This window comes from Camelus bactrianus, chromosome 4 (genome assembly GCF_048773025.1).
Source record: "Camelus bactrianus isolate YW-2024 breed Bactrian camel chromosome 4, ASM4877302v1, whole genome shotgun sequence".
NCBI lineage: Eukaryota > Metazoa > Chordata > Mammalia > Artiodactyla > Camelidae > Camelus > Camelus bactrianus.
This window is the reverse complement of record NC_133542.1, coordinates 42,610,000-42,635,017: the sequence shown is the minus strand read 5'-3', so window position 1 is coordinate 42,635,017 and position 25,018 is coordinate 42,610,000. Positions and strand designations below refer to the sequence as shown.

General features: G+C 39.3%; 1 protein-coding gene across 6 annotated transcripts in view; it reads right to left on the bottom strand.

The window, feature by feature from the left end:
- The window catches only part of TLE4 (TLE family member 4, transcriptional corepressor), a 137,898-nt gene that overhangs the window by 64,533 nt on the left and 48,347 nt on the right, over positions 1-25,018 (bottom strand). For 2 of the 6 annotated variants that reach the window (XM_074361739.1, XM_074361741.1), the window contains exons 6-7: positions 24,781-24,855; positions 843-1,047 (exon numbers count right to left, since the gene is read on the bottom strand). In XM_074361739.1, the coding sequence (XP_074217840.1) occupies positions 843-1,047; positions 24,781-24,855 (280 nt within the window). The remainder of the gene's footprint in view (positions 1-842; positions 1,048-24,780; positions 24,856-25,018) is intronic. The other 4 variants (XM_074361740.1, XM_074361742.1, XM_074361743.1 and 1 more) reach the window with 2 other exon arrangements.

Sequence of the window (25,018 nt, the reverse complement as noted above, 5' to 3'; positions counted from 1 at the left end):
GAAACAAGAGTAGATATGAGGCTTTAATTATAACCACACCCTTCCGACCAACGAACCACCCATATGCTAATAAGTAAATTCCCATAAAGGAATGCTGGGAGAGACTTTCATTTGCTTTTCTGCCATTACCTAATAAAAATTACTAATAAGCACCATACAGACACATAGTTACATCAAAATGCCTCTGCACCATCACCTACTTTAGTGGAAGGAAGAAGCCAACCCAGAAGGAGCACAACTGGCCTTTAAATCAGTTATTTAAATAACTGTGTTGTTCCTATAGGCAGAAATGAGTTAATTTCATGCTTCTCAACAGACTGGGTGAGAGAGGTAGTTAAACCAACAGATTTCATTAATTGGGGCTGCACTTTCTTAATTACTAAAACTAATGAAATTGTTTTCTTACCTGCAAGATTTTCCCTGCATTATATAGGCTGATCTGGCTTATAAATAATAATTGAGTCTGTCAAATTATTAAGTGAGCCTTTATCAGTAAATCTTTCCCCAAAAATAGATTCGGCCAAAATGAGCTATTACTGCCACTCACTGTTGCAAACACAGAGCAGTGTGGCATTTCATTACTGCTTTAGACTTGGGGAACAAGGAGGTAGCAGGGGATCAGAGGCAACAATCAGGAAATGCAATCCCCCTTGCCTTTGAGGAGTGCATTAACTCTTGCCAACCACTAGGGTAACATTTGGCAAAAGACTGCTTCCAGTGATTAATTTACCTTCCAGCAGAAATCCTTTGTTTAGTCACTGGTAAAGTTAAACAGCGACATCCAGACCTACCCTCAGCAGTGGCAGGTAACATCAGATTGATATTCCGAGACAATCGCTCACCTCTTTGGTGATCATTGTCATGGTGCTTCTTCTCATCTTTAACTGGAAGATGGGACTGGCCTCCCAGGGCGCTAGAGAGGGCCAGAAGTCCGGCACTGCTACCGATGGGAGGAATGGCAGGGGGCTGAAGTCCCGAAGGGTGTGGGGTCAGAGGCACTGGCAGACCATGTCCATGTGATAAATGCTGGGCCTGGAGTTGTTGCTGCTGTGAGAAACGAGACAAAGATATTGAACTTGTCCCACGTATCTGAGACACCCCCCAACAGAAAAGGAGAGAAAAGAGGTGCAAAAACATCATGGAAAGCCCAGCACCCGTGAAAGACAGATTTATCCTTCATGTATGTATGTGTGCATGTATATATATATTTAGATATATAGATGTATATCTATAGATATATATCTTTTTAAAGGAGAGGGAGGGAGATGTATAATAGAGAACTATTATCCTTTTTACTTGGATTTGGTGGTTTTGTAATGCACTGTAAATAACCTAATTTTTAAATAGTGAAATTACTTAAGTTACTTTTAATTGCTGAAATACAAATTTCTTTAACAAAGCGTCTGTATTTTGTTCTCCAAAACATAAGGCCTCACTATCATACATCTCTAATCAAAACATATACGTGACTAACTGTTAAAGCAGTTATGTTGAACAAAAAAAGCTGAAAATTGAGAAAATTAGTGTTAAGCAGTCCTCCCAGAACCACTGCACAGCATGCGGCGAGAGTTAATTTGAAAGAGAAAACCTGAATTAACAACCCAGAAAAGGAAACTGGTTGCTGCCACCGTTTTAAGCCCTTTAAGTGTCCTCAGCGGTACTTGAGCAAATTACTAAAGAAAATCTAATGTAGCAAGGCTTGGGTCCTCCTGTAGGCTTGCTCAATAATGCTGAAATAATTGGGCACTCTGTGCACGTTTAGTGATGCTCGAATGAAAATCTAGAGGCCTGCCCTTGTACTCTTCTCCAGCGGCCGCCTCTGTGTTGTGACAGGTTTATCTGAGTGGGACTGTGATGCACGCACCAGTAACTGTGCTGACAAGAGTTTAAAGTCATTTTTACCAGCACACTGGCAACACATGGAGAAAGCCCTCGAGAGGCCGGAATGGAGTGCTTGACCCCAGCCAGGGCTGCAGCAAGCTGGGCGACAGGAGCCGCGGTGGGCAGGCCTTGCTGCCTCTTGGGGGGGGGGGTGCTAAGTTAAATATGTCCCTCAACAGGAATGCCATCAACTGAGACCCTGCTTAATGATGTCCTACGAGAACAAGTGCTGAGAAATTCTCAGACTAACTTCTGTAGTGACTACATTTTAATTAGTATCTTTAAAATCACTTTTCAGGCCCATCCTATGATAGCTAAACAGTCTCCTCTATCACTTTCTTTCCAAGCAGGACTGCACAAGATAATTTTCTCATAAATGTGTGGGGTGGCATATCCTGCTCCCCTACACTGGCAAGGAGGATCTTGAAATGCCTTTGTTAAAAATATTTTTTAAAGAAAATATTTCAAAGAAAAAACAGGGTTTTTTTCCCCTCTTCCCCAAATGACTTTGACTTCCTTCCTCTTCCCCTTTATACCTCTTCCTGTGTCTGACTACAAAAGTCAAAGTGCAGCACTATTTAGTTCTTCTCTTCAGTTGACCTGCACCTACTTTCTGGCCACATGCACTTAAAATATAGTCATTGACAAAGTACTAACGCTTTTAAGGCAAGATGACAGACAAAATGGCAAATCAGAGCAGTGATGCAGATGCTTCACCAACCAGCGGCCAGACTAAAGTGTCCCGCCAAAGTGCTACCTAACTGGACAGTTCAAAATAATGCATTTCTTCATTTGAGTGGCCAAAATTACGTTCAAAATTCTTTATATACTGTTATTTAGTTGTGACCAAAAACCAGGAGCACACAGTATTTTCTAAATGTGTAGAAAATATGTCTATGAAGAAACAAGGCCTTTAGGTAAATATATGGCAAATTTATTTCAAAACCTTGTTCAACTGAAATAGCCAGAAAATTGCTCTAATTCTCCTCTAAATCCCTTAATGCTTTGTGACCGTGGGTCGGGCACGTAGCCACTTTCTATCTCAGGTCAGAGTTCAGCTGGCAGCACGAATTATTCAGAGCCTGCATATGCGTCTCATCACCTTTCCTGACTAAGCTCTGTGAGAGCCTACAACTAACACACCCTAGCTAATGCAGGTACTGAGACACATGCAATACCTGAGCAATCAAAAAATATAGGTCTGTTTCATTAGACATTAAAAAACAAAACAAAAAAATCCCTTAGCCAAAAACAGTACCTTCAGTGGTCCGGGTGTTTCACTTTTTTTCTCTCACAGGACCAAAAAAAAGCACTAACAGCCCCATTTCCTCATTCAACGAGGAACTTTCCAAAGGCAGAAAACACACCCCTGGTCTGTAGCACATGCCACTCAGTGCAAAGATTTCCAGGGCTCCTCTCCGGTGCTCTATTCTACTTCAAAACAGCTGTAACACTACCTTCCCCCCTCTCCTGCTGTGTCCATCTTAGAGGAAGGAGGATCCCCTTTGCCTTCCAGGGCCCAGACCCCTCCAGGCCTGCACAGGCCCCATCATCTTTACTTCCCTTCTCCTTTCGTTACTCCATCAATTCTCAACTCTCTCCCCCACTGCAGTGGTTCTGCCACTGATTTTGTTCTGCTTGCAAACCTAACACCTGCATCTCTAGCATTTTGTTTAAGGTGAACTGCCTACCTAAGACTAAAAGAACCTGAGGTAGCATGTTTTCAGGGGTGGGGGAAACACCACACTTTAATCAGTTTTCCTGTCCTCCACTGCCCCTAACAAAATGTTTGTTAAATTTAACTAAAATAACCTTCTTTTGCCCTTTTCAGCTACTAGCCTATATAAATTTACATATCCTTGTCTATGCCCAACCAAACTTCTTCAAAAACTAGTGTAAATTTGCAGTCTCCACTTCTCAACAACCCCCACCATCACAGACAGACAGACAAATACACACACACCTCTTACTCCTGAAACCCTGTAATCTAGATTCCAGGCCCACCATTCTCATAAAACTGAGGACCATTCGGACAACAATTATTTCCAGATTCACAGTCTTCCTTCTGGCTGACCCATCTGCAGCCAGTGCTAGTACATCCTCCTTAGGAAACTCTCCACCTGCTTCGGGGACACTGCAGTGATCGCCACAGTCTCTCTTTTTTCACCTCTCTGATGCTTCTGTTAAATTTCCTTCTTGGCTTTTTCTTCTCCTGCTCACTACAGAGGAAGAGTCCTAAACCTCTGGATCCTTCTCAGTGCTCCAGTACCCCTGGTCTAACTTCTTGCCAGACAATTCTACTTGGCGGTCCAGCATTAACTGAAAATGAAAATGTTTAACACAAACCTGCCAAGCAACTTCCTCTGGCTCAAGTTATCAGTCACCATTAATTTGTCTTTCTTCTCTGCTCCTACATCCATCATCACTGAATTCTGTCAGTTCTCAGTTCCTCAAATTCCTACTGCCATCCTCATCATCCCATACTTTGATGATCGCAAGTCTCCACTAGCTCATTTGGATTCCAGTGAACCCCCCACACCCCCTGCATCATCACTGACAACATTTGTCTCTCAGCTTATGGCATCTCCTGTCTCTTAGAACAACGTCTCCATTACTTATCTAAGTTGTACTCACCCATCCCAGCTCAGCTCATGTTTCACCTGTTCTGCAAAAGCCTCTCCAAACATGCCATGGGTCTACTATCTTACAGGACTCCCTGTATCATGCACTGCCATAGGCTGCCTCATAAAGATACTGTTACTCGTCTTTTTATGGATGAGAAGACCTTGACTTGCCAACAAGATTGTGACACTGGAGAGAAGAGACTGGCCTCAGAACTCTTTGTACCCCTGGCACCTAGCTCACCACTATTTAGTCACATGGTCACATATTTAAAACTTTTAGTAAATTAAATTTCTACTAAATATAAAGAGAGTTTCTATATATCCTTCACCCAACTTCAACTAATTTCAAAACATCTTATGTACTCACAGAATTTATCAAAACTAAAAAAATTAACATTCTGTGTTACTATTAATCAAACACGGACTTTATTCAGATTTCTCTATTTTTTCCATTAATGTCATTTTTCTTTCCAGGATGTCACACTGCATTGAGAGGTTTTAATTTTTCACTTGTTTATTATATCAAGGTTATAACGCCCTTGTAGTAACTTATGGTGAAAAAAGAGTATGAAAATGTATATATGTATGTTCCTCTATGACTGAAGCATTGTGCTGTATACCAGAAACTGACACATTGTAAGCTGACTATACTTCAATAAAAATATAAAAACAAGCTAACAAATAAACAAAGAATTGGTAAATAAATTACATTTCAATTAAAAATTTTTAAAAATTATAAAGCCCTTTCAAAGATCTTATAAATGACAACATCCACATCATAATCATATTGTTTAACAGAATATGCCTTGAACTTAGGAGAAAGAGGAAAAAAATGAGAGGGGACCACCATAAACCCATTTGACAAGTCATCCATTATATATACAAAATAGCAAACAAAAAAGTTTACTCAGGGCATCCTGTAGCAAGGAGCAATCTTTAGCAAGTTTTTAAAATATAAAACTGTTAGATAAAAATGAGATTAAGTAAATTACCAAAAAGTACATGATAAGAATGTAAGACAGGTATACTGAAATACTTTAGTATTATTGAAATGTTTGTATCAATAAAACAAACCACCTTCTGTATTAAGTGGTCATTTTTAAGTTGTAAGTTTTCTCCTTAAAAACTATCCTAGCAGTACAGTGACAGGTAAACTTACAATGGATGGATTCCTGATTAGTCAATGAAACCACTGTATTAGAGACCATCTTCTTTAAATTAAAAACAGTAAGTCATCAACAGCTAAACTGAACTTTACTTTTTCCTCTATTAAAACAAAAAAGCTTTAATTTATCAAATTTCAAATAGCATTCAAGAATTCAAAATGAAAAAGAATCTCTATCAAGTCTTCTCATCAACGGAGGAAAACTCGAAGCAGATTCCCTGGAAAAGGAGTCAGGTTTCTCTAGATATTATTCAGGAGCTGTGAGTAGCATAACCTAATGGGCTGCCCTGCAATACAGGGAAAGCGTGCTGATGTTTCCCAATAGCGTTAATACTGTCCTCTGATCTCCACCCCATCTGTGTTAATTACAGAGCAATTAACCTGCAAAGGTTTACTACTTTATCGTATAGTCACGCTAAGGAACATAAAACCTCTTGCTTTCTAAAGACAGAAGGAAAGGAAATGGATCTTAAAAGTATGCCAGTTCAACACTGATTTGTTACTAAAATAATTTAAGATAGATCACCACTCTAATCATAAGCTAGTAGGTTAAAAAATGTTTGCCTTATAAGGAAAAAAAAGCCACAAAATGAAAGAGGAGGGCACAGACTGTAGTACCAATTAAACATTAAAATAAAATACACTCTATGTAACCATAACTGAAAAAACCTACTGAGAAAGATACGTATTTTGGAAAAAATTCTTCTGAGTAGGCTTCCTAAGCCTTTAGTATCTTGAGTGCCTTATTTAAAAGAAGGGAGGGAAGGAGGAAGAGAGGGAGGGAGAGAGGGAGGAAGGAAGGAAACACTCTTACTTCAAACCACAACACAAAATAAAAATCTTTTTTTTTTGTTCCCTTGATGGGCCATTCAAGAGAATAAACATTAAGATGGGGTGAACTTTAAACTTGAGCAAGTAAGTACTCCATTAACATAATTAATTTAATTTTTTAAAAAAACAGCCAGTTATTATTTTTGAGAACACACAGCAGTGAGGTGGTACACACAATCTTAATTCTGTTAATAGCTTTTTACTGGAGTTTCTATAATAAAGAATTATCTCCTTACAGTTTCAAAAGTTTGGAACCAAAGGTAGAAAAGGAACACTAGCAAATCAGTTTTACAGGAAATGTCTTTTGAAATGTCTTTCCTGTCAGCAAAAAGAGAAATTCTCTTTAATCAAATGTGCCCAACTGCCCGATCACCAAGGCCTGACTGGCCAGTGACCAGGCAGGAGCAGGGTGAGCGCAGAGCCACAATCCACACAAATCCTTGCAACTCTGGACCATTCCACTGGAAACAGAGCAGAGGTTTTCTTGTCCACCACTCTTCACCTCTACTATGCTCTCAACAGAAGAATCTTCAAAAAAAAAAAAAAAAGAAAGAAAAGAAAGCTTCTTTCCTAGAAGTAGTGACACCCCAGTAGCAATGATCACACTTAGTGCCTATCTTGGTTTCTTTAAAAAACAAAACAAACAAAAAAACAAAACAGCAAGGTAAGCCTGCTACACCTTGTACCAGAAAGCAAGAAAGCTATCTAGACTAATAGGCTGTGACAAAGAGGACAATGGGCCAATGTGAAGGCGTCCTCACTGGCAAAACTTGAGACAATTTAAGTATCATAAAGAATAATAACTGTAATAGATTACAACACTTTTTAAAAACAGTTGCCAGGAGTGGAGTCTATGGTACCCTAAGAAAACAGTGGAGCTGTGGAATATGCCATTAGGCTGAGGACTAGAGAATGGCTCCCAGGACCACAATTACTCTTCCAACTAGCTGGCCAAGCTGGATGCCCTGACCCAACCAGGAGACATTATTCTGGGAGACAAGTAAGGGAGGGATCAGCACATCCCCGAGCTGGGGAAGAAGAGACAACAAATAAAGCAGCAAGCACAGAAAAGGGACCGGGATTGGGCTTGCATCTACACTCCTTGGACTGTGAAGGTGCCCTTTAGTAAGGACACGTCTGCGGGGGCTGGGCTGAGTCTAAGAAAGGAAATCCTGGATGATAACGGGATGCATCATAATGAAGGGACATCAGAGCTAGCCAGCTGGAATCCTTACCATCTCTGTGAGCAAGAGTGGGTCACTCTATGTTTTTAGATCTCAGTTTCTTCCTGTAGAAAGTGGGAACAATTATAAAATCTACCTCCCCAAGGCTGCTGGGGAGAGTTATATGAGATTGTGTGTATAAAACCCCTAGCACGGTGCTTGGCAAATAAACACTCAATAAATGGTTGCTGCTATTATTAGAAAAAGGTATCCAGAAGTCTATACTCTTTTATACACACACACACACACACACACACACACACACACACACACTCTCACTCAGGGGGAAGGCAGGAAAAGCTCTTCTTTACAGAAGAATATTAATGAACATTAACTTAAAAAGAAAAATAATTTAAAATTTACCTCTTCATTGCTTGAAATGTATCAGTAGTATCAATAGATACTAAAACCACTGGGAAAAAGGTTGTTGGGCACAGTGTCAAAATACCACCCCACAGATGACGAGCTTCACCAACAATGTGATACAACTGGAAAAACACAGTATCATCCAGGCAGTATTTTTACTAAAAATACTTAACCTGAATCTAAACATGAGAAAACAATCAGACAAGTCCAGATTGTAGAACATTCCACAAGCCTGGCCTGGAATCTTCATAATGCCAAAGTCATCAAGTGAGACAGCTTGGGGCCTATTTTCAGGGGGTATGAGAGAAGACTGAGGGGACAGCACAACTCAGGCACTTGTGAATGTGAGAACTAGACTGGGGGACAACCGCTACGAAGAAACACATGCTACTGAAGATACTCTGTGGACAACTGCAGAAATATGAATGTGAACTATACACTGGATTCACGGATGTGTTAACTGTATCGTGCTTATGTCAGAAAATTATTTATAGAAGGTGCACACTGATGTCTTAAGGAGTGAAGTATTATCCTATCTGTCTCTTACTTTCAAAGAATCGGACATACACAAAGTCTGTGTACACCTGTGTGTATGTATACACATGCAAAGCAAAAGTGACCAAATATTAGCTGGTGAACCTAGGTGACGAGTACACAGTATCTGATTCACTATTCTTTCCACTTCCCTGTGGTTGTGGAGGTGGGGAAAATAAGATGTGCCCTTCCAGACAAAAGATTGGGAGTTCTTGCTTTGAACAAGTATCTCTAGCAAAAGCTAGAAGTTAAGTGAATAAATGGAAAGAGGAAAGAATAAAAAAGAACAAAGGAAGGAACTTTTCAACCTAAGCTTATCTGTAATTCATTCCTGATGACTTAAAACATGAGATTTACTGCCAGGGAAAGATCGGCATTTACAGCAACCCAAGAAAGATTATCACCGCAGTGGTAAGTTTCTCACACTGAAACCACAGGTCTCTGTGGTCCTCCAGATCTCTGTACTGGTCTTTACTGGGAAGACAGGCAACAAGCAAAGAAGCAAATCCCATGAGCCCTGTGACAAGGATTCTATTGTCTTAACTTGCAGTTTAACTCACAAAGTAGTAAAAGCAAAAGGGAAAAAAAAAATTCCCCAAACCTGAGTTACTGTATTAACTTTCCCACTGGAAACCCTATTAGAATTTTTTCTGAACTGGCCCAAAGTTTACTAGGAAAAGCTTATTTTTTAATTTAAAAATTTTTTATTTATTACTGTATTATTTAATTATTTTATTTTGGGAGGGGCGGTAATTAGGCTTATTTATTTTTAGAGGAGGTACTGGGAACTGAACTTAGGACCTTGTGCATGCTAAGCATGCACTCTACTGCTTGAGCTATACCCTCCCCCAGGAAAAGTATTTCTAAGCAAATTAATAATAGAAATACAATTTCCTGAAGGCTTGTTTAAACTATTTAAAGAATTCTTTGAAGAGATTTTAACACATTATCTTTCTGAAACCAATGCTTCTATTTTGTATTCTAGTCATTAAAGTTACCAAGCTAAGGGATCCATTCAGAAAAGCTTTCTTTAGTTACTTCAGAGTATTTTTCAAAAAGTAAAGCTGCATTTAAAAACTGTAACTACTCTAGGTTCTTCAGTAACCCTGCAATTGACCTGAGAATTTCAGAAGCGGAATGAACTTCAGACGTTAGTTAAGTTGCTTTCCAACATTTTGACTATAATGTGCTTGTTGCCTATTTGCATAGAATACATACGTAAATGAAACAAAAGCTTAAAAAAATACCAAATGCTATATGCAGAACACTTTATTATTTTCTATTCTCTTTGTTTTGAATAAAAAAATATTGACTACTGATTTCACTGCTCAGTCATGAGTCTCATCATTTGCAATTTGAAAAACACTGAACCAGCCTGTGAAATTATGATTTATAAAAGAAATATATATTTGGTCTTAGCCCACAGTTCCTGGCAGAGAGCTCCAAAAACCCTTGGCATTTCCTAAGTGAAGAGAGCAATAAAAGGTGTCTTTTGTTATGTTAATGAGGTGGCTTTTGGAGGGCACTTAAGGATGGGGGCTGGTTGCTAGGAGAATCGACCACGTGATTAGGAGGTTAAATCTTTCAGAGCTACCCCCAGACCTTTAGGGAAGGAGGGAAGAGTGGCTGGAAAGTTGAGTTCAATCACCAATGGCCACTGATTTAGTCAATCATGCATATATAATGAAGCTTCCAAAACAACCCAAAGGACAGGGTTTGAAAAGCATCCAGCTTGGTGAACTGGGGAGAGTGGAGTATTCAGGGCATGAAGCTCTGTGCCCTCTCCCCACACCTTGCCCTATGCATCTCTTCCATCAGACTATTCCTGAGTTACATGCTTCTGTTACCAAAAAAAAAAAAAAAAAAAGTAATTCGGTAAGTAAAATGTTTCTCTGAGTTCTATGAGCTGCTCTTGCAAATTAACTGAACTCAAGGAGGGGTTGCTGGAAGCTCAGGTGATAACCTGGATTTGGAACTGGTGTCTGAAGTGGGGGGAAGAAGGGCAGTCTTGTAGGACCAAGCCCTTAACCTGTGGATCTGATGCTATCCCCAGGTGGGAAGTGTCAGAACTGAATTGTACAACACACCCAGCGGGTGTCAGAGAATTGTATCGTGATGTAGGAAAACCTCACTACATTGAAACTGGGCACAGAATCTTACAGGCTAACACCTGCAATTGTGAGGCCCAAGGTAAAAGCCAGTGGAAGATGATGGGCCTGACGACTGGAACAAAAGCCTGCAACATTCAGTCGAGTGATGAACCTGCTGCCCTAGAAGGACTTTCTTAACTAGGGAGGTCTTACTATTACTGGAAAGTGATCCTTCATTCATAAGAATCAAGAGACAGCCCTGAGGAAGTGACCTCTGAAGTAAGCCCCGAAGGATGAGGATGCGAGCACCTTGCTGAGAGAAAGCCAGGAAGAGAGAATCAGAGGTGAGAGAAAAGCAGGTGCAAAGGCCCAGAAGGGGAAAGAGCCTGCAGTAACCAAGGTAGAAAAAGTCTGGTGGGAACCCAGTAAGCAAGGAGGAAATGGGGTGGAATGCAACATTACGGGAATCAGATCCTGGGCAAAAAGGGCTTTACACTGCCACTTAAGAACAATGAGAGCTTTTGGCAGTGGTGAGGTTTTTTGGTTGTGTTAAGTTGAACTTTTAGCTTGTGCAAAACTGGTATAAGCTGGAGCATAATTACTTGTTGGTTGTATGTGTTAACAAGTATCTTCTCCATTTCTCACTTACCTTTGCATTGTCTTTAAGACATCTTTTGATGAATGGATGTTTTTAATTTTACCTGAGTAACATTATCAATCTTTTTCTTAAGGTTTGAGTTTCCTGTGACCCATTAACAAATCTTCTTCTACTCCATGATAAAAAGTCTCCTTGGTTGCTTTTTTTCTCTGAAAGTTTTAAAGTTCTATCTTTTTATACTTTTCAGATTGACTTCTGCATATGATAATAGGTGGATCCAATTTTATTTTTTTCCAACAAGAATTAGCCAACTATCCTCTCTGTAATACGTACCAGTGTCCATCTTTCCCTGCACTGATCTGCCTGCCCCTCCGACAGATATGGGTGGATTGATTTGAGTCCTTTATTCTATTTCATTGGCCTATATAAAAACTAATGAGTAATCTGAGCCAGAGTATTATATAATTAAAAAATGTTTTAAGTTCATAATGGTATTTGGAGACTGGATCTGAGAGCGGCCAGGATGAAAGCAGAGACCAGCTAGGAGGTAATACAGGAATTCAAGAGACAAAATGATGACTTGGATTAGGGACATGCCAGTACAAGTTGCAAAGGGTAAAGAACTTAAGATGTATTTTGGCAATGGCACTGAAAGACATGATTATGGAAGGAGAACAGGGTGAGAATAAGTGGAGAAATCAAGATAACCTTGCAAAGCTGGGCCCCAGTTTTGGATAGATGGTTGTACTATTTACTCAGATGGGTCAAAAGAGGTAACAATTGCCTATAAATACAATCTTGTTTGGAAATTTTTTAATTAATATTTTTAGAGTAGTTCTAGGTTCACAGCTACAACTTTTTTAGATTATGAAAGTTCTATGTATAATGAAGACAAGCAGAATGGAAAGAAACTGAAAGTCACACGTAATCATACCAGCCAAAGAAAACTACTAATACAATGTTGATGAGTCCATCCAACATTTTTCCAATGCATATACAAGCATTTTTAGACAAAAATTAACACCATGCTATCTTCTAGTTAAAAATGCTTCTCTTCCTATCAGTATGTATCAAAGGACATTTTCCCATATGCCTAAATAATGCTTTGACTGTATCACTTGTAATGACTGTACAGTATATGCCATCGTATAGACAAATTCACCTAAGTGGTCCCCCAATTGGTTAAATCGACTAGGTTGTTTCCAAATGTGAAATATGTATGGAAAGCCATCTGGTTTAACAATGTATCAGTTAAGACAGTTCCTCTGCAAGTTATAAAATATCCAAATAAAAGTGGCCTAAATAACAGGGGTTTTTATTTCTCACACAACAAGTCCAGGGTTGGCTTGGATGACTTGGCAATATCAAGGTTCTGGGTCAGTATCTCTGATTCTCCTGGCCTCTCTCATATCCCATTTCCCCTCAGTGGCTGCCGCAGCGCTAAGCATTTAACTCATCTTCACCCAATCACGGTCAAACACAGGAAGTGGGCAATTTTCTCTTTATGGGTCTTTCTGTTTAAGAGAAAAAGACATCTCCTTATACTCATTAACCGGGACAGGGTCACATGACCACAGTTCAGCTTTGAGAAGGGCTGCACAGAACACCTGGATGTGTTAGCTTCCACAGCAGAAGGTAGGTTCAGCTTGCAAGAAACAACCACAAAGCCTGCCAAGACATCTATCTTTGCTCATAGGCCATTCGAGGCTAGGAGCTCAAAGAAACCCAAAAACATCCTCTGAGCTTTCAATCCAGGTAGACAGTAGCTTAAACTGTTCACTTACCCTCAACAGTTTCTTGTCCCAGATATTAATTTGTACAGAGCCGTGTCTGTAAATTGCTCTGGGTCAAACAAGAAACATCTGGGAAAATTCAAAAATATACATGACTGCCACTTTGCTTCAGGATCACAGTAGCACTGCCCCTGTTAGTCACAGAAGACATCTTGGGCACCAAGATAAACTCTCCCCCTTTACCTGAATCTAAGGGGGAAAAATGCGTAAGAATCACAAAGGGCAGAATAGCCATGGAGCTGCCTCAAAAAGAGTTCAAGAATGTGCCATTAAGTTTTACTTAACAGGTTTGGGGGCAGGGTTAGCTCTAGCTCTTGCTGATTAGGTCCACATCATTATTTAAGTTTGCAATATTACTAGATCCCATGAAGTAGCGTTATTCACACGTAGGATGAACACGATCTACTCAAGATGGAGAAATGACAGAAAAAGTACAGTTTATCAAAAGGGAATGAAATAATTTCTAAAATAGGGCTCTCTCAAATATACTGGCAATCCTTACATGTTCTGCATCACTTATGTCCCACTGACTGGTCACTGGTCCTTTGTTGTCATCCTCTCCCACTCACCCCCCTCCCTCACCCTTTACTGCCTATAATTCGCTTACCCGAACACTTCTGCTTTCAGTACGTAACTGCTACCCCATTCGGTGTCCCAACGTGCTTGGTTCATAACTTTGTATAATACGATTTATCCATCTTTAGTTCTTCCCCCTCCCATGAAGCCATGAGCACTCAAGAGGCAGGGACTAGTTCTTAGTCATCACTGTGCCCCAGAACTTTAAAGGGCGCATGTATGAACAAGAGACTAATGAAGTATTCTGAAAGAATATTTACTTGCCTGTATTTTCTTCTTATACAAGTATGTGAAGGCAGCTGCTGGCTCCAGTTACCTCCTCTTAATATAAAAAATGTCCCAAGCAGTCATTATCATTAGTTGTTAAAGCTTAAATGTTTCATGCGGTTAACTTATTTTCCATACTACCTATGTATGACATTATCAGCAAGGTGCAGCCTTTTTTTTTTTTAAAGCCCAATAGTTCAAGAAACTCCTTCAACCCCAGGTCAATATTTAGAAAGAGACTCAGTATAAACTCCTAATTTCCAGGTTTCTGAACAATTATGCCACAAAGTCTCTTTATAATGCCACAGACAACTGCCTTTCGTCTACCTGTATTCCAGCAAGTATCTTCCTGCATCAAGATCTTACACAGTTCTATTCCTATAAGGCACAGGCTCAAACATTTTTTGTGTGATGGGATCTCTTGTAAATCTAAGACCAAAATTTCTTCTCCAGACAATGTACATCCTCTGCACCCCCCCACAACACATTCAGCTTGGCTAATATTTCAGGGAGCTAATGGACAGCTGAAAACCCAAGCATGAAATCCTGTAAGATCCAAGGATCTAGGTTGAAAATACCTGTCTCGGTAGTGGTATTTTTGACAACTTTTAATTCTTACAAATGAGAGTAAGTTACAGCAGACATAAGGAAACAAGAATGAATCAGGAGTATCCAACTGGTATGTGGAACTAATCCACCCTTCAGCTTAGGCTAACCAATTAGCACATGCAGGAGGCACACCCAATTCCCACTCCCCTCACTGAGCTCTGGACACTAAACACTGGACAGTACTATTATGCATCTCAGGATAAAGAGACTTGATCCTAGTGTAAAAGAAAGAGCAGAGTAGAGGGAATGAATAAGGGACAAGTGTAACAGGATGGTTAAGTGTGTGAGCTCTGAAGTTGGTCTAAGACTGGTCCCCAGTTCCACCATTTCCTCCCTGTGTGGCCTTCAGAAAACAACTCACCTCTTCAGAGCCTTGGTTTCATTATTTGTAAAGTGAGGAAAATAATACTCCCTTCTACATGGGGTTGATGTGAAGATTAAACAAAATGGTATCTGCAAATGTTAAGCATAGTACTGACACAAAGTAAATACTCAATAAATGTTTGCTATTTTTAGTTACTCCTTTAGGGGAAAGAATACAATAAGCCTAGGGATGTAACTCTAGAGAAATAACTGACACAAAAGGTCCTGAGTCTTAAAAATTCAACAGTCATCAAAACAAACAGGCTTACCAACCATACAATGTCAGACAACTGGATAGTACTTTAGTGGCTATCAGCTTCAGCCCTGCATTCTACCAGTGAAAAAACTTTTAAATGAAATTCCTACAGTGATACTACAAATGACATCCAGGATTATGCATTTTCTGCCAATATGTGCTTCCTCTCAATTTTGGTTCAAAATTGTAGGGCAGAAAAATCAAAAAGCAAAAATAGGTCAAAATAGAAAATTTCTTAATTTAATAAATATTTATTGAACACTTACTAATAACATACTTATTGAACAAATACTGAGTATTTAGTGTACAAATATTTATTGAAAATCATGACCTACGTATTGTTTTAGGCACCATGGCTATAAAAGTGAACAAGATCCCACCTGCTAGTGAAGGGAAATTGACACACATATAAACAAATAAATAATAAATGCTATGAGGAAAATAAAACAGGCTAATGAAGGAAGAATGAACTGGGTGGAAGTAACTACAGTCAGTCACCCAGGGAAGTGCCTTCTCAGGAGATAACAACTGAGCTGAGATTTTAAAGAGGAGCATGAGGAAGACTATGTCAAGACAGGTGGAGGACAGGTGTTGGAGAGGGCGGAAGAGCCAAGTGCACAAATCCTCAGTCAAGAAGGTGTCTAGGGGATCCAGGACAGAAGAAACAGGCCAATAAGGTTGAAAGACAGTCACATCAAGAGAGTGAGTGGTATGTGAAATTGGAGAGGTTGGGTGAAGGGTCAGCTCACACAGAGACCTGAAGGCCATGGTAAGAAATTTAGACTTCATTCTAAGCAAAATGGGCAGCCATTGGAGAAAGGTTTTAAGCAGGGGAGCAATGAGATCCAATTTACATTTTAGAAAAAAGGTCACTCTGGCTGCTGTGTGCAAGATGAAGAATAGAAGGACAAATGCATAAACAAGAAATCCTACTAGCAGGAAGCTGCAGAAGACAAGCAGAAGGAGTACCTGGGACCATGAGGAGATGGCAGAAGCAGTCACCCATGAGAGCAGAGTCTAGAAGCAGAACAGACATCATTTTTGAAATGAGAGAAAGATTTTCTACTGAGAGTGGATTCTTCCCCTTAATCTCAGCCAGTCTCTGGGATACTGAGTTAAAGACTTGAGTTCTGAGGGGTACTGGAAAGAGGGCAAGCAAGAATAGAAAACAAAATAAGCACAAAATGGAATAGGGAATCATCAACAATAAAAGCTACAGAAATCAAGACAGCGTATCATTGGCAAAAAACCAGACACTCACTTAAATGGAACAGAACAGAGTCCAGAAAATGGACCCACACACAACACAGTCAATAGACCTTCGACAGTGAGACAATGGCAATGGATAAAAGGCAATCTTTTCAACAAATGGTGCTGGAACAATTGAATCGAATGCCCATGTGGGAAGGAAAGAAGGGAGGGAGAGAGGGAGAAAGAGAGGTGGGGGGGGGGAGACACAGAGAGAGAGAGAAAGAGAGAGAGAGAGAAAGAAAGAGAAAGAAAGAAAGGAAAACTCAACCCATATCCTCATACCATAAACAAAAATTAACTCAAACTGGATCATGAGTCTAAATATAAAACTTCCAGAAGAAAAGCTAAGATATTGTGGTCTTGAGTGAGGCAAAGATCACTGAGAGAGAACACCAGAAGTTAAGGCTCATAAAGAAAAAAATTCATAAAATAGACTTCGCCAATGTTAAAAACTTCTGTTCTTCAAAAGATAGTACCAGAAAAACTAAAGGATGACCACAGATTGGGAGAAAATACTTGAAAACACATAAAGAACTTACATCCAGAATTTTAAAAACCTCAAAACTTAAAAAAAAAAAAAGACTCAAGGAAAACAGGCAAAGATTTGAGCAGATACTTACCAAAAAGATACAGAGACAGCAAATAAGCATAGAAAAAGACACTTAACGTCATTAGTTATTATGGAAAGGCATAGAAACATGAGCACCACTATACACTTAGCAGAAATGGTTAAAAAGAAAAAAAAAACCTCCCCAAACCTGCAATTACAAGTGTTGGTCAGGATGTGGAACAAAGGTTTTCTGAGACATATTAGTGAGACTGAAAAATACTATGGTCATTTTGCAAAACAATATGCCAGTCACTTTAAACACTAACCATATAGCTCAGCAATCTCATTTCTAGGGGAGAACTTACAAAATTTACAAAAATCTGAATGTTAATATTTACCAGGGCTTTATTCACAATCACCAAAAACTGGAGATAACCCAACTGTCCCTCAACGGGTAAGTGGCTAAACATACCGGTATAGCCATACAGTGGAGTATCATTCAGCCATACAGAGGAGCTAACTGCTGATACAGGCAGAACAAATTTCAAATGCATTATGCCAAGTGAAGATGAAAACTCAAATGCTACATCATGCATAATTACATTTATATGACATTTTCAAGAAGGATTACTTTGGGAGAAAAAACATTATGGGCAGTTGTCAGGAGTGAGGTAGGGAAAAAGACCTTGATAAATCTTTAAAAATAGATAAATCTTTAAAAATATACAGAATATTAATAATGAATGTCTATTTCCAGATTTCTAATTCCAAATATAAAAAAATACAATTTTGTAAATGTTTGCTGCCTCATTTTTACCATGTTTTCTATTACCTGTTATTCTTTATTCTGCTATCCAGGGACGCTGAAGTTTTACTGAAATTAAAATGTGCTAATTAAAGTTGACTTCTGTGTAGTAAAATGGTAAACCAGAAAGCTCACAACTACCAAAACCTTCGAAAGACGACTGAAATGTAATTTAAGGAACATTTCAGAAAACATTTAAAAATATCATTCAAAGTAAAAATGATTTGTGCCCCTTTAATAGGCTTTGGTGAAGGTACTCAAATATTTGCTGAGCGAATGAATGGGAAGGTGTAATCATTAAATTAGTCTTAATATTCTATAAAAGATTCTAACTTTTTCACAAAAGTTCTAAGGAGATAAGATCACAAATGTATTTTTAGGTAGAAAGATTCCAAATCACTTTTCTGGGGAACTGTGAGGAGGACACACAGCAACAGTCCTTAGATCTGAGCCTAGCCATTGATCCTTCAGCGCCTGCTTGGGGTGAGCCTGCCTCCTCTCTCCCAGCTTTGAGGGGCACAAGGCAGGCTGGGTCTATCAGGAAAAAGGTCTGGCTAAATGGGAGCTGGTGATGCTATTTGCAGAAATACTACTGGGAAGAGGTCGGTAAGAGAACTAGAAAAGGGGAAGCAAAAAGCGGGGGAGGGGGGCTCACCCACACTAACCAATAAAAGGAGTTAACAACGCACAAGCTCTCAAGCTGCCGTGAGTGAAACCTGCTTTTCTCTTTAACCGTTCCACCCGGACCTCTGGAGCCCTACGCTGCTCAGCCTGCGGTGCTCTGGTGTGAATGAAATGCACATTCACAGATCCAGGAATCTACACTTTCCTCTCAGTGGAAGCCCAAAGCCCATGTGCCCTGAGCTAAGTCAGAGTCACCCACCAAACACATTCTGCAACTCTTGTGACACCGTGTGCTTGACTCTACCTTGGGCAATGGAAATACATTTATTAGAGGGGAGGGAGAGAAGGGCTCCCCTCTCAACAGGAGCAAAACAGTAGCACTTCAGATTAGCAACAATGAAAAACAAACAAAACTAACTAGCCTCTAGAATCTTCTAGAGAAGATTTGTAAGAGAAATTAACAGAGTGCACACCATAAGCACAAATTCTGTTCTTTACCTAGGATTTTTTTAGGAGTTTTCAAGTAGGGACAGAGTTTAAAAATTAAATATATGAGTCTTTGTTGTGAGAGAAGGGAAATTACTGCCTCTTAGAGCCTCATCAAATTATAGCACAAAGATTAGATTATGACTACATCACTCAATAACATAGTCCCCTGATCCACAGTAAACGAACAAGTTTAAAAAGACAAAAACAAAAAACAAAAAAGTGAGACGCAGACAGACCAACATTAAGATAGAGGAACGTGTAGACACAGGATGTAAAACTGCTTTCTTTGGCTTAAGTGCAATCACAGGTTTATCACACTTTGTGACAGCAGCTGAGCAAAGCCCCACAAATGCAGAAAAACAGCCTCTTCTGCTCCCCCCACCCCTTTATCCCATCAAGCTGTGGACATCATGCAGCCAGGGGCCAGCATATTTTATAAAGCCTTTAAGCTCCAGGCACACTGTTCAGTAAAGACAGTAACATAGCTGGAATAACAATCTTTGATAAAACACAAATCTATTTTATAGCTTGTTTTTAAGTTTATTCTGTATTATACACATTTAGAAAATACCAGTAGTAATCAGTTGGGAGAAGAACAAGAAAGGGAAGCTCACCTGTAAGTTTACTGAAAAGTATTTATTTTAAAAATAATATAAAAGCTGTTATGTTAAAGAAAGTGTTTTATGCACAGAACTCATATCAGAAAACAAACCATGATTCTAGCACCTGAGTTCAGTTGCCTACCTACACCAGAAATCCCCCTTAAAGAGCTTGAGGCCTAAGAAGTCAAACACTGAGTGTCTTAGGTCCTCCAGGAAAGCGGGGAGGTGGGGCAGGGGCCACAAGGCTTGGCTGCGGACAATTTGGAGAAATGTTTCCAGAACAGGAGTGGGGCCTAGGGAAAATGAATCAGGGAAGGCGGGAAACTCAACACAAGGTAGACGATCACTACCTTAAACAACTGAACTCCATCCTGCTGGGACCCTTCGTGAAGGAATGAATACAGAAAGCACCTCAAAACTGCCCACCCAAGGGGCAGGAGGGGAGCACTCCACTGACTGTTTACCTGTAAGTCCAGGATGTTTAGGTAAATCCATGGTGGGGAGAAACTCCCTCACCCTTCCACACCTCCCATGCCTGAGTGAAGACTGGATTCCCCACAAAAAGCCCTGGGGAAATAAACGCAAGAGCTTCAAGGGTGGCAGAGGGAGGTGCAGCTGGGGAAACGTTATAATGGCAATGGCTTAGAGAGAAAGGCAAATAAGGGGTACGAGGTGGGCCCAGGAAGGACAACACCTGTTCAGCACTGCCAGGATATCTGCACCCAAAAGGGTTAACAGCACAACTACTGCAAAATTAATCATACCTCTGGAAAGCCCTTTATTAGCAAACACAGAAGAGATAAAAATATGGCTCTTGGATACTTAATACATTTTTGCTTTGTAATTTTATTTCATATTTTGTGCTACTGGATAGAGGCTGTGATATAAGGCAGGAGAAAGCACACACACACACACATAATTATTACATACGCACATATTTATTATCTTTCAGGGTTTTTTTGTTTTTGTTTTTGTTTTTTGCCTAATGGCTACTTAAAGAAACAAGGGAAATTATTACAATGGTGTATGTAAATGCCTCAGAAACTTAAAATGGCTGTTTTGAAATCTATAATGGAAAAAGAGGGGCACATATCATTTTAAAACTGTCATACTGCAAGACTCTGCCAAAATGCCAATCTGAAATGCATACGTATATATGTATGTATATGTGTGTGTATGTGTAGGTATAATTTAAGGGCTAATCATATAACAAGGACAATAAAATAAAATGCTAAGAGGAAGGAAAAAAAAAACCCAAGGGTATTGTCTTTCGCTTTTTAAACTAACTCCAACACATAGGATGGTAAGGGCATAGTCATTTAAATCATTTCCTTAGTAATACAAGTAATATTTAAATAGATTTAATAGTGCTGCTCCAAACCAATGAATTATGGGTTTAAAACCTATTAAAATGTAATGTTTTTTTCCTGAGCTGAGAGGAGAGAGATTTAAATCCACTGAATTTTAATATTTCAGCTTGAGCTGCAGGAGGTAGAGAAAGTCCAAATGAACTATTCCATCAGCACCATTCAAGCATGAACATTTTAATCAGTTTTACTTCCTTGGAGTTCTCTAACACAGTTTACGCTGTCATTCTGAAAGCACTTAACACAGAGAGTGTGAAAAACCACCAAGGCTTGTTATTGCCTTCACAATTGATGGCAAATAATTTTGCAGACTTCCTATCATTAAAATGTCACTGCTAAAAATTGAGGTTCAGCATTTCTTGTGCTAAACTGCATTTTCCTACAACACCACTGTGTACCTGCTCTTACGGATTTTTTAAGGGGGTGTGTGTTTTTTTAAAATGCATATTTCTATCATTTCTTTCCTCAAAGAGTTAGGTTAAAAAAGAAGGGGAGGGAGTCCAAAGGAACCCCATTTTCTATTTTTTTACAAGCCAAACATTTCCTTCACCAATGTTCGTACCAACAAAACTTTTTTCTTAATGGTAGTTTCTTTGGTGAAATTCTTGTGAGGTTCCAACTTAGTCTCCTTTATTAAGCATAACCACATTCACACAGCATGTGCTGATTATATAGTGTAATGGATTTAAAAAACATTTTAAGATAGTCAGATGACTCAATTTAATAATACAGGAAATGAAAACATCATTTCTAATTAGATCATATTACTGATTTAAAACTACAATTTGTGTGTTGTTCCAACAGTGTAATCTTACAGAGATTCTAATTTAAAAACACAGTGGCTAGCAGGACACATGACAAGATCTAAATAGATGCATAACGTTCCCAAGCCCATTTGAGGGAACTCCAGGCAAAGCTTCAAGGAAATGTAAAACACGCACAATTCAAAACAAAACACAAAATAGAAACTATAGAAAACAACACAGGCATCTTCCTGGGTTTTTTACTTATAAATAAAAGATAAATGATATTTAACTTATTTCAATCTATCAATAGTTTTAAACTGAACATGACCTGTGAAAGAAATCATTATAACTGTGTTTCATTCCATTAAACACAACTAGCTTATTGTCAAGAGAACAAGCCGCCTCTCCAGGTTTCGGGCTCACTTCAGCTTTTTGCATTTAAACTGCATGGATCACTGGTTTGGCTCATTTACCAACGAAGGTAGAATAATATTGCAGAGTTAAAAAGGTGCTTCATCAGATTTCATTAAATTTGGGAACATTTGTGCTTGTCTGGATGGTGTGCATACATATAAGACAGATACATATGCAGCGACAAATAAATGAAGGTCTGCAGGGGCTTAGATGGGTCTTTGCCTCTCAAGAGGAAAATTATCATTTCCTCTGTGCAGAAAAATCACTGCCGACTACCTAAAAATTAACTCATGAATACCTAAAATTGATCCCTCATCACTTTTGGTAGCAGGTCAAAATACCACCACCTCACAACACAGCCATGCCTAAGGGGACAGAGAACAGCAGGGGCATTTATAATTCCACAGTGTCACAAGTCTGAAACTACTAGACACAAGGCACTGAACAGAGCTGAAGCAGACAAAGACCAAGGACAGAGAAGAGCAGCAGCAGAAATGCATCAAGTGAGTTGGCTGAAATGGGGCCCTTTCCTCTTCACTTGGTTTGTAGCTCCCTAAAACGGCTGGGTTTGTTTTTTCTATTTCTGCATTCTGTTTTCTGGAATAGTCAGATTATGTGATTTTGATTCCATTTTCTGCTCAGATATAAATAATGTGGAATTCCCACCAGATCCACTAACTACAGCACACGCTGTTTGACAGCATGCAGCCCTACTGAGTCAGTTCTTCAAATAAGTTTTTAGGTCACAAAATTAAATAAGCTTTATTTTAATAATTAAATCCATATATACACAGTTTGTCAGTTACTCGGCTACAGTCTAATAAATCATCCTCTCCCTGAGAAAAGGCAATCTGCCATCTCATTCAAAACAAAGTATGTAAAATGAAATAGATATAAAACAGTATTAAAAATATACTCGATGTGATGAAAGGAAGGGAACTTGTTCTGATTTTATACCTTCCCTCATATTTTTAAGTAATATCCAGCACAAAACGTGTTTTTGACTTAATCTCCCCACTGTACAGACAGTAACTAATAAGACTCAAAAAAGAAACATAAAAGATTTGTTTTCCCAGAAAAGGCTCCCAACCAGACATATAAGGCAGGATGGCTACCCGTATTTTAGCAATTCATACAAAAATGAACACCAAGCCAGAAACCACCCAGCAAGCTCTCCTATCAGTCCTCACGCATGCACGCACGCACGCACGCACGCACGCATTCTCTCCTTCAACAGCAACAGCAGACGGTAGAGTGGGTGAGAAATGGAAGTTCTTTCCCTGGTGACCTTGGGAGATTTGATAACCAAAATATATCCCAGTAAGAATACAACACATGCTTCAAGCAAACACAGCTGCTACAAATGTATACACTAACCTTAAAATGAAAGCTTTCTCAACGTTTTAAAAAATTTATTTCACTGCCGCTTTCTGGAATTTTGGGGAAATAAAAACTAATTGTTAACTGTGTTCACCTGCCATCTCTCCCCTACCCACCCCACTGGAACCACAGAAAACGTAGGACAAATGAGTCTCCTCCACATCGCTCATTCTGATTCAGCCTCTTCTTTCCAAGGAGCACTTCTGAGGAAATAAAGGTTACTCTTTTCCATTTATTATGTTTTCTAACTGACTACCAGTATTTTCTTGTGGTCAGAGGGACACAAAATAGAGCTCAAAATAGCCCATTAAAAAACAAGCTACAATCAAACTACTGCTCCACCACCATCAGCAGTCATCCCAGAGTTCTGATTTCCTTGTTAAAAGACAGAGGCATAATTGAAGCAATATCTTCACTTCAGATTGATTATCAGGCGACCCTTATCCGCATCTTCACTCAGCAATTTGAATTTTAATGAAAGTAAATGGAATAATTAGCATTTCAAAGTGTGTTTGATACACTGAGGGGAAAAAAAGAGAAAAGACTTTTGTGTATAATCTACACACAAGAGAAAGTATTTGGGAGGGGGCAGGAAGAAATAAGTATAGTGATAGTGTCTTCATTAGGATAACCTAAGGAACTGTTCAGACCAGCTGCATAAACAGAGATGTGACTACTGTGCTTTTCTCAGCTAAAATTTCTTGCCTTTATTTCTAAGTTTTAACACCTTATTTTATTACGTGTTACCTTAACCTGGGAGAACAAAAACATAAGTGGAGTTGGAGTGATTGCCCAAACCCATGAATTCCAGCAGGATTTTTATGCAATGTTAATGGTACTAGGAAGGATTTTCTAACTGGGCCACTGATTTTGCAAAAAGGTGTAGTTCATCTATTATTTCTACTACAAATGGACACTGGTCCTTAAGAACCACTCACCACAGGGGAGGAAGAGCAGCAGGGGGATGCGAAAATGTACATTTTATTTCACTAAAAATGATATTAAGATACTATATATTTGAGGAAAGATAAAAGAAATCAGGTCACTTTGACATCAGGGCAATCTGTGTCTTTTCTTCTGGCTTAGGCTAGCAACAAAGGCTGATTGCAAAGGAAAGAAATATTATGAAAAAGAACTACCCAGTCTCCTTAGGGGGAGAATTTTCAGGAACCTGTCAGCTTGAATTGGTGAGAAGGTGTCCAGTTTCTGAGGAAGCCATCAAATTTTGTGTGCGATTGAAGGCAAAGTGCTTCATTCCACTTTGTGGTCCTCTATTGCCTTTTAACCTTTTGATTGAACAAAATTTAAAAAGAGAGCGAGAGAGAGCTGATGACAAACACTAAGATGATCAGAGCTAAAATGGAAAGGCCACGTACCCCAATGATGGCGTTCAGTTCTGCCATGGTCACCTGCTTGGCCCGTTCCACAGCCTGCACCACTTGTTGCTGGTGCTATAAATGAAGATCAGAAACAGAACACAATTATTTGTTTTCTAGTCAGTCAAGAACAGCTTTTCCTAGCATGTCCTCTAACTTTAATTACATGCAAAACAGGTTTCAGGGGTCTCCATATTTCAAATAAAAGCCCCAGGTGGTGGATGACTAGATGTCTAGG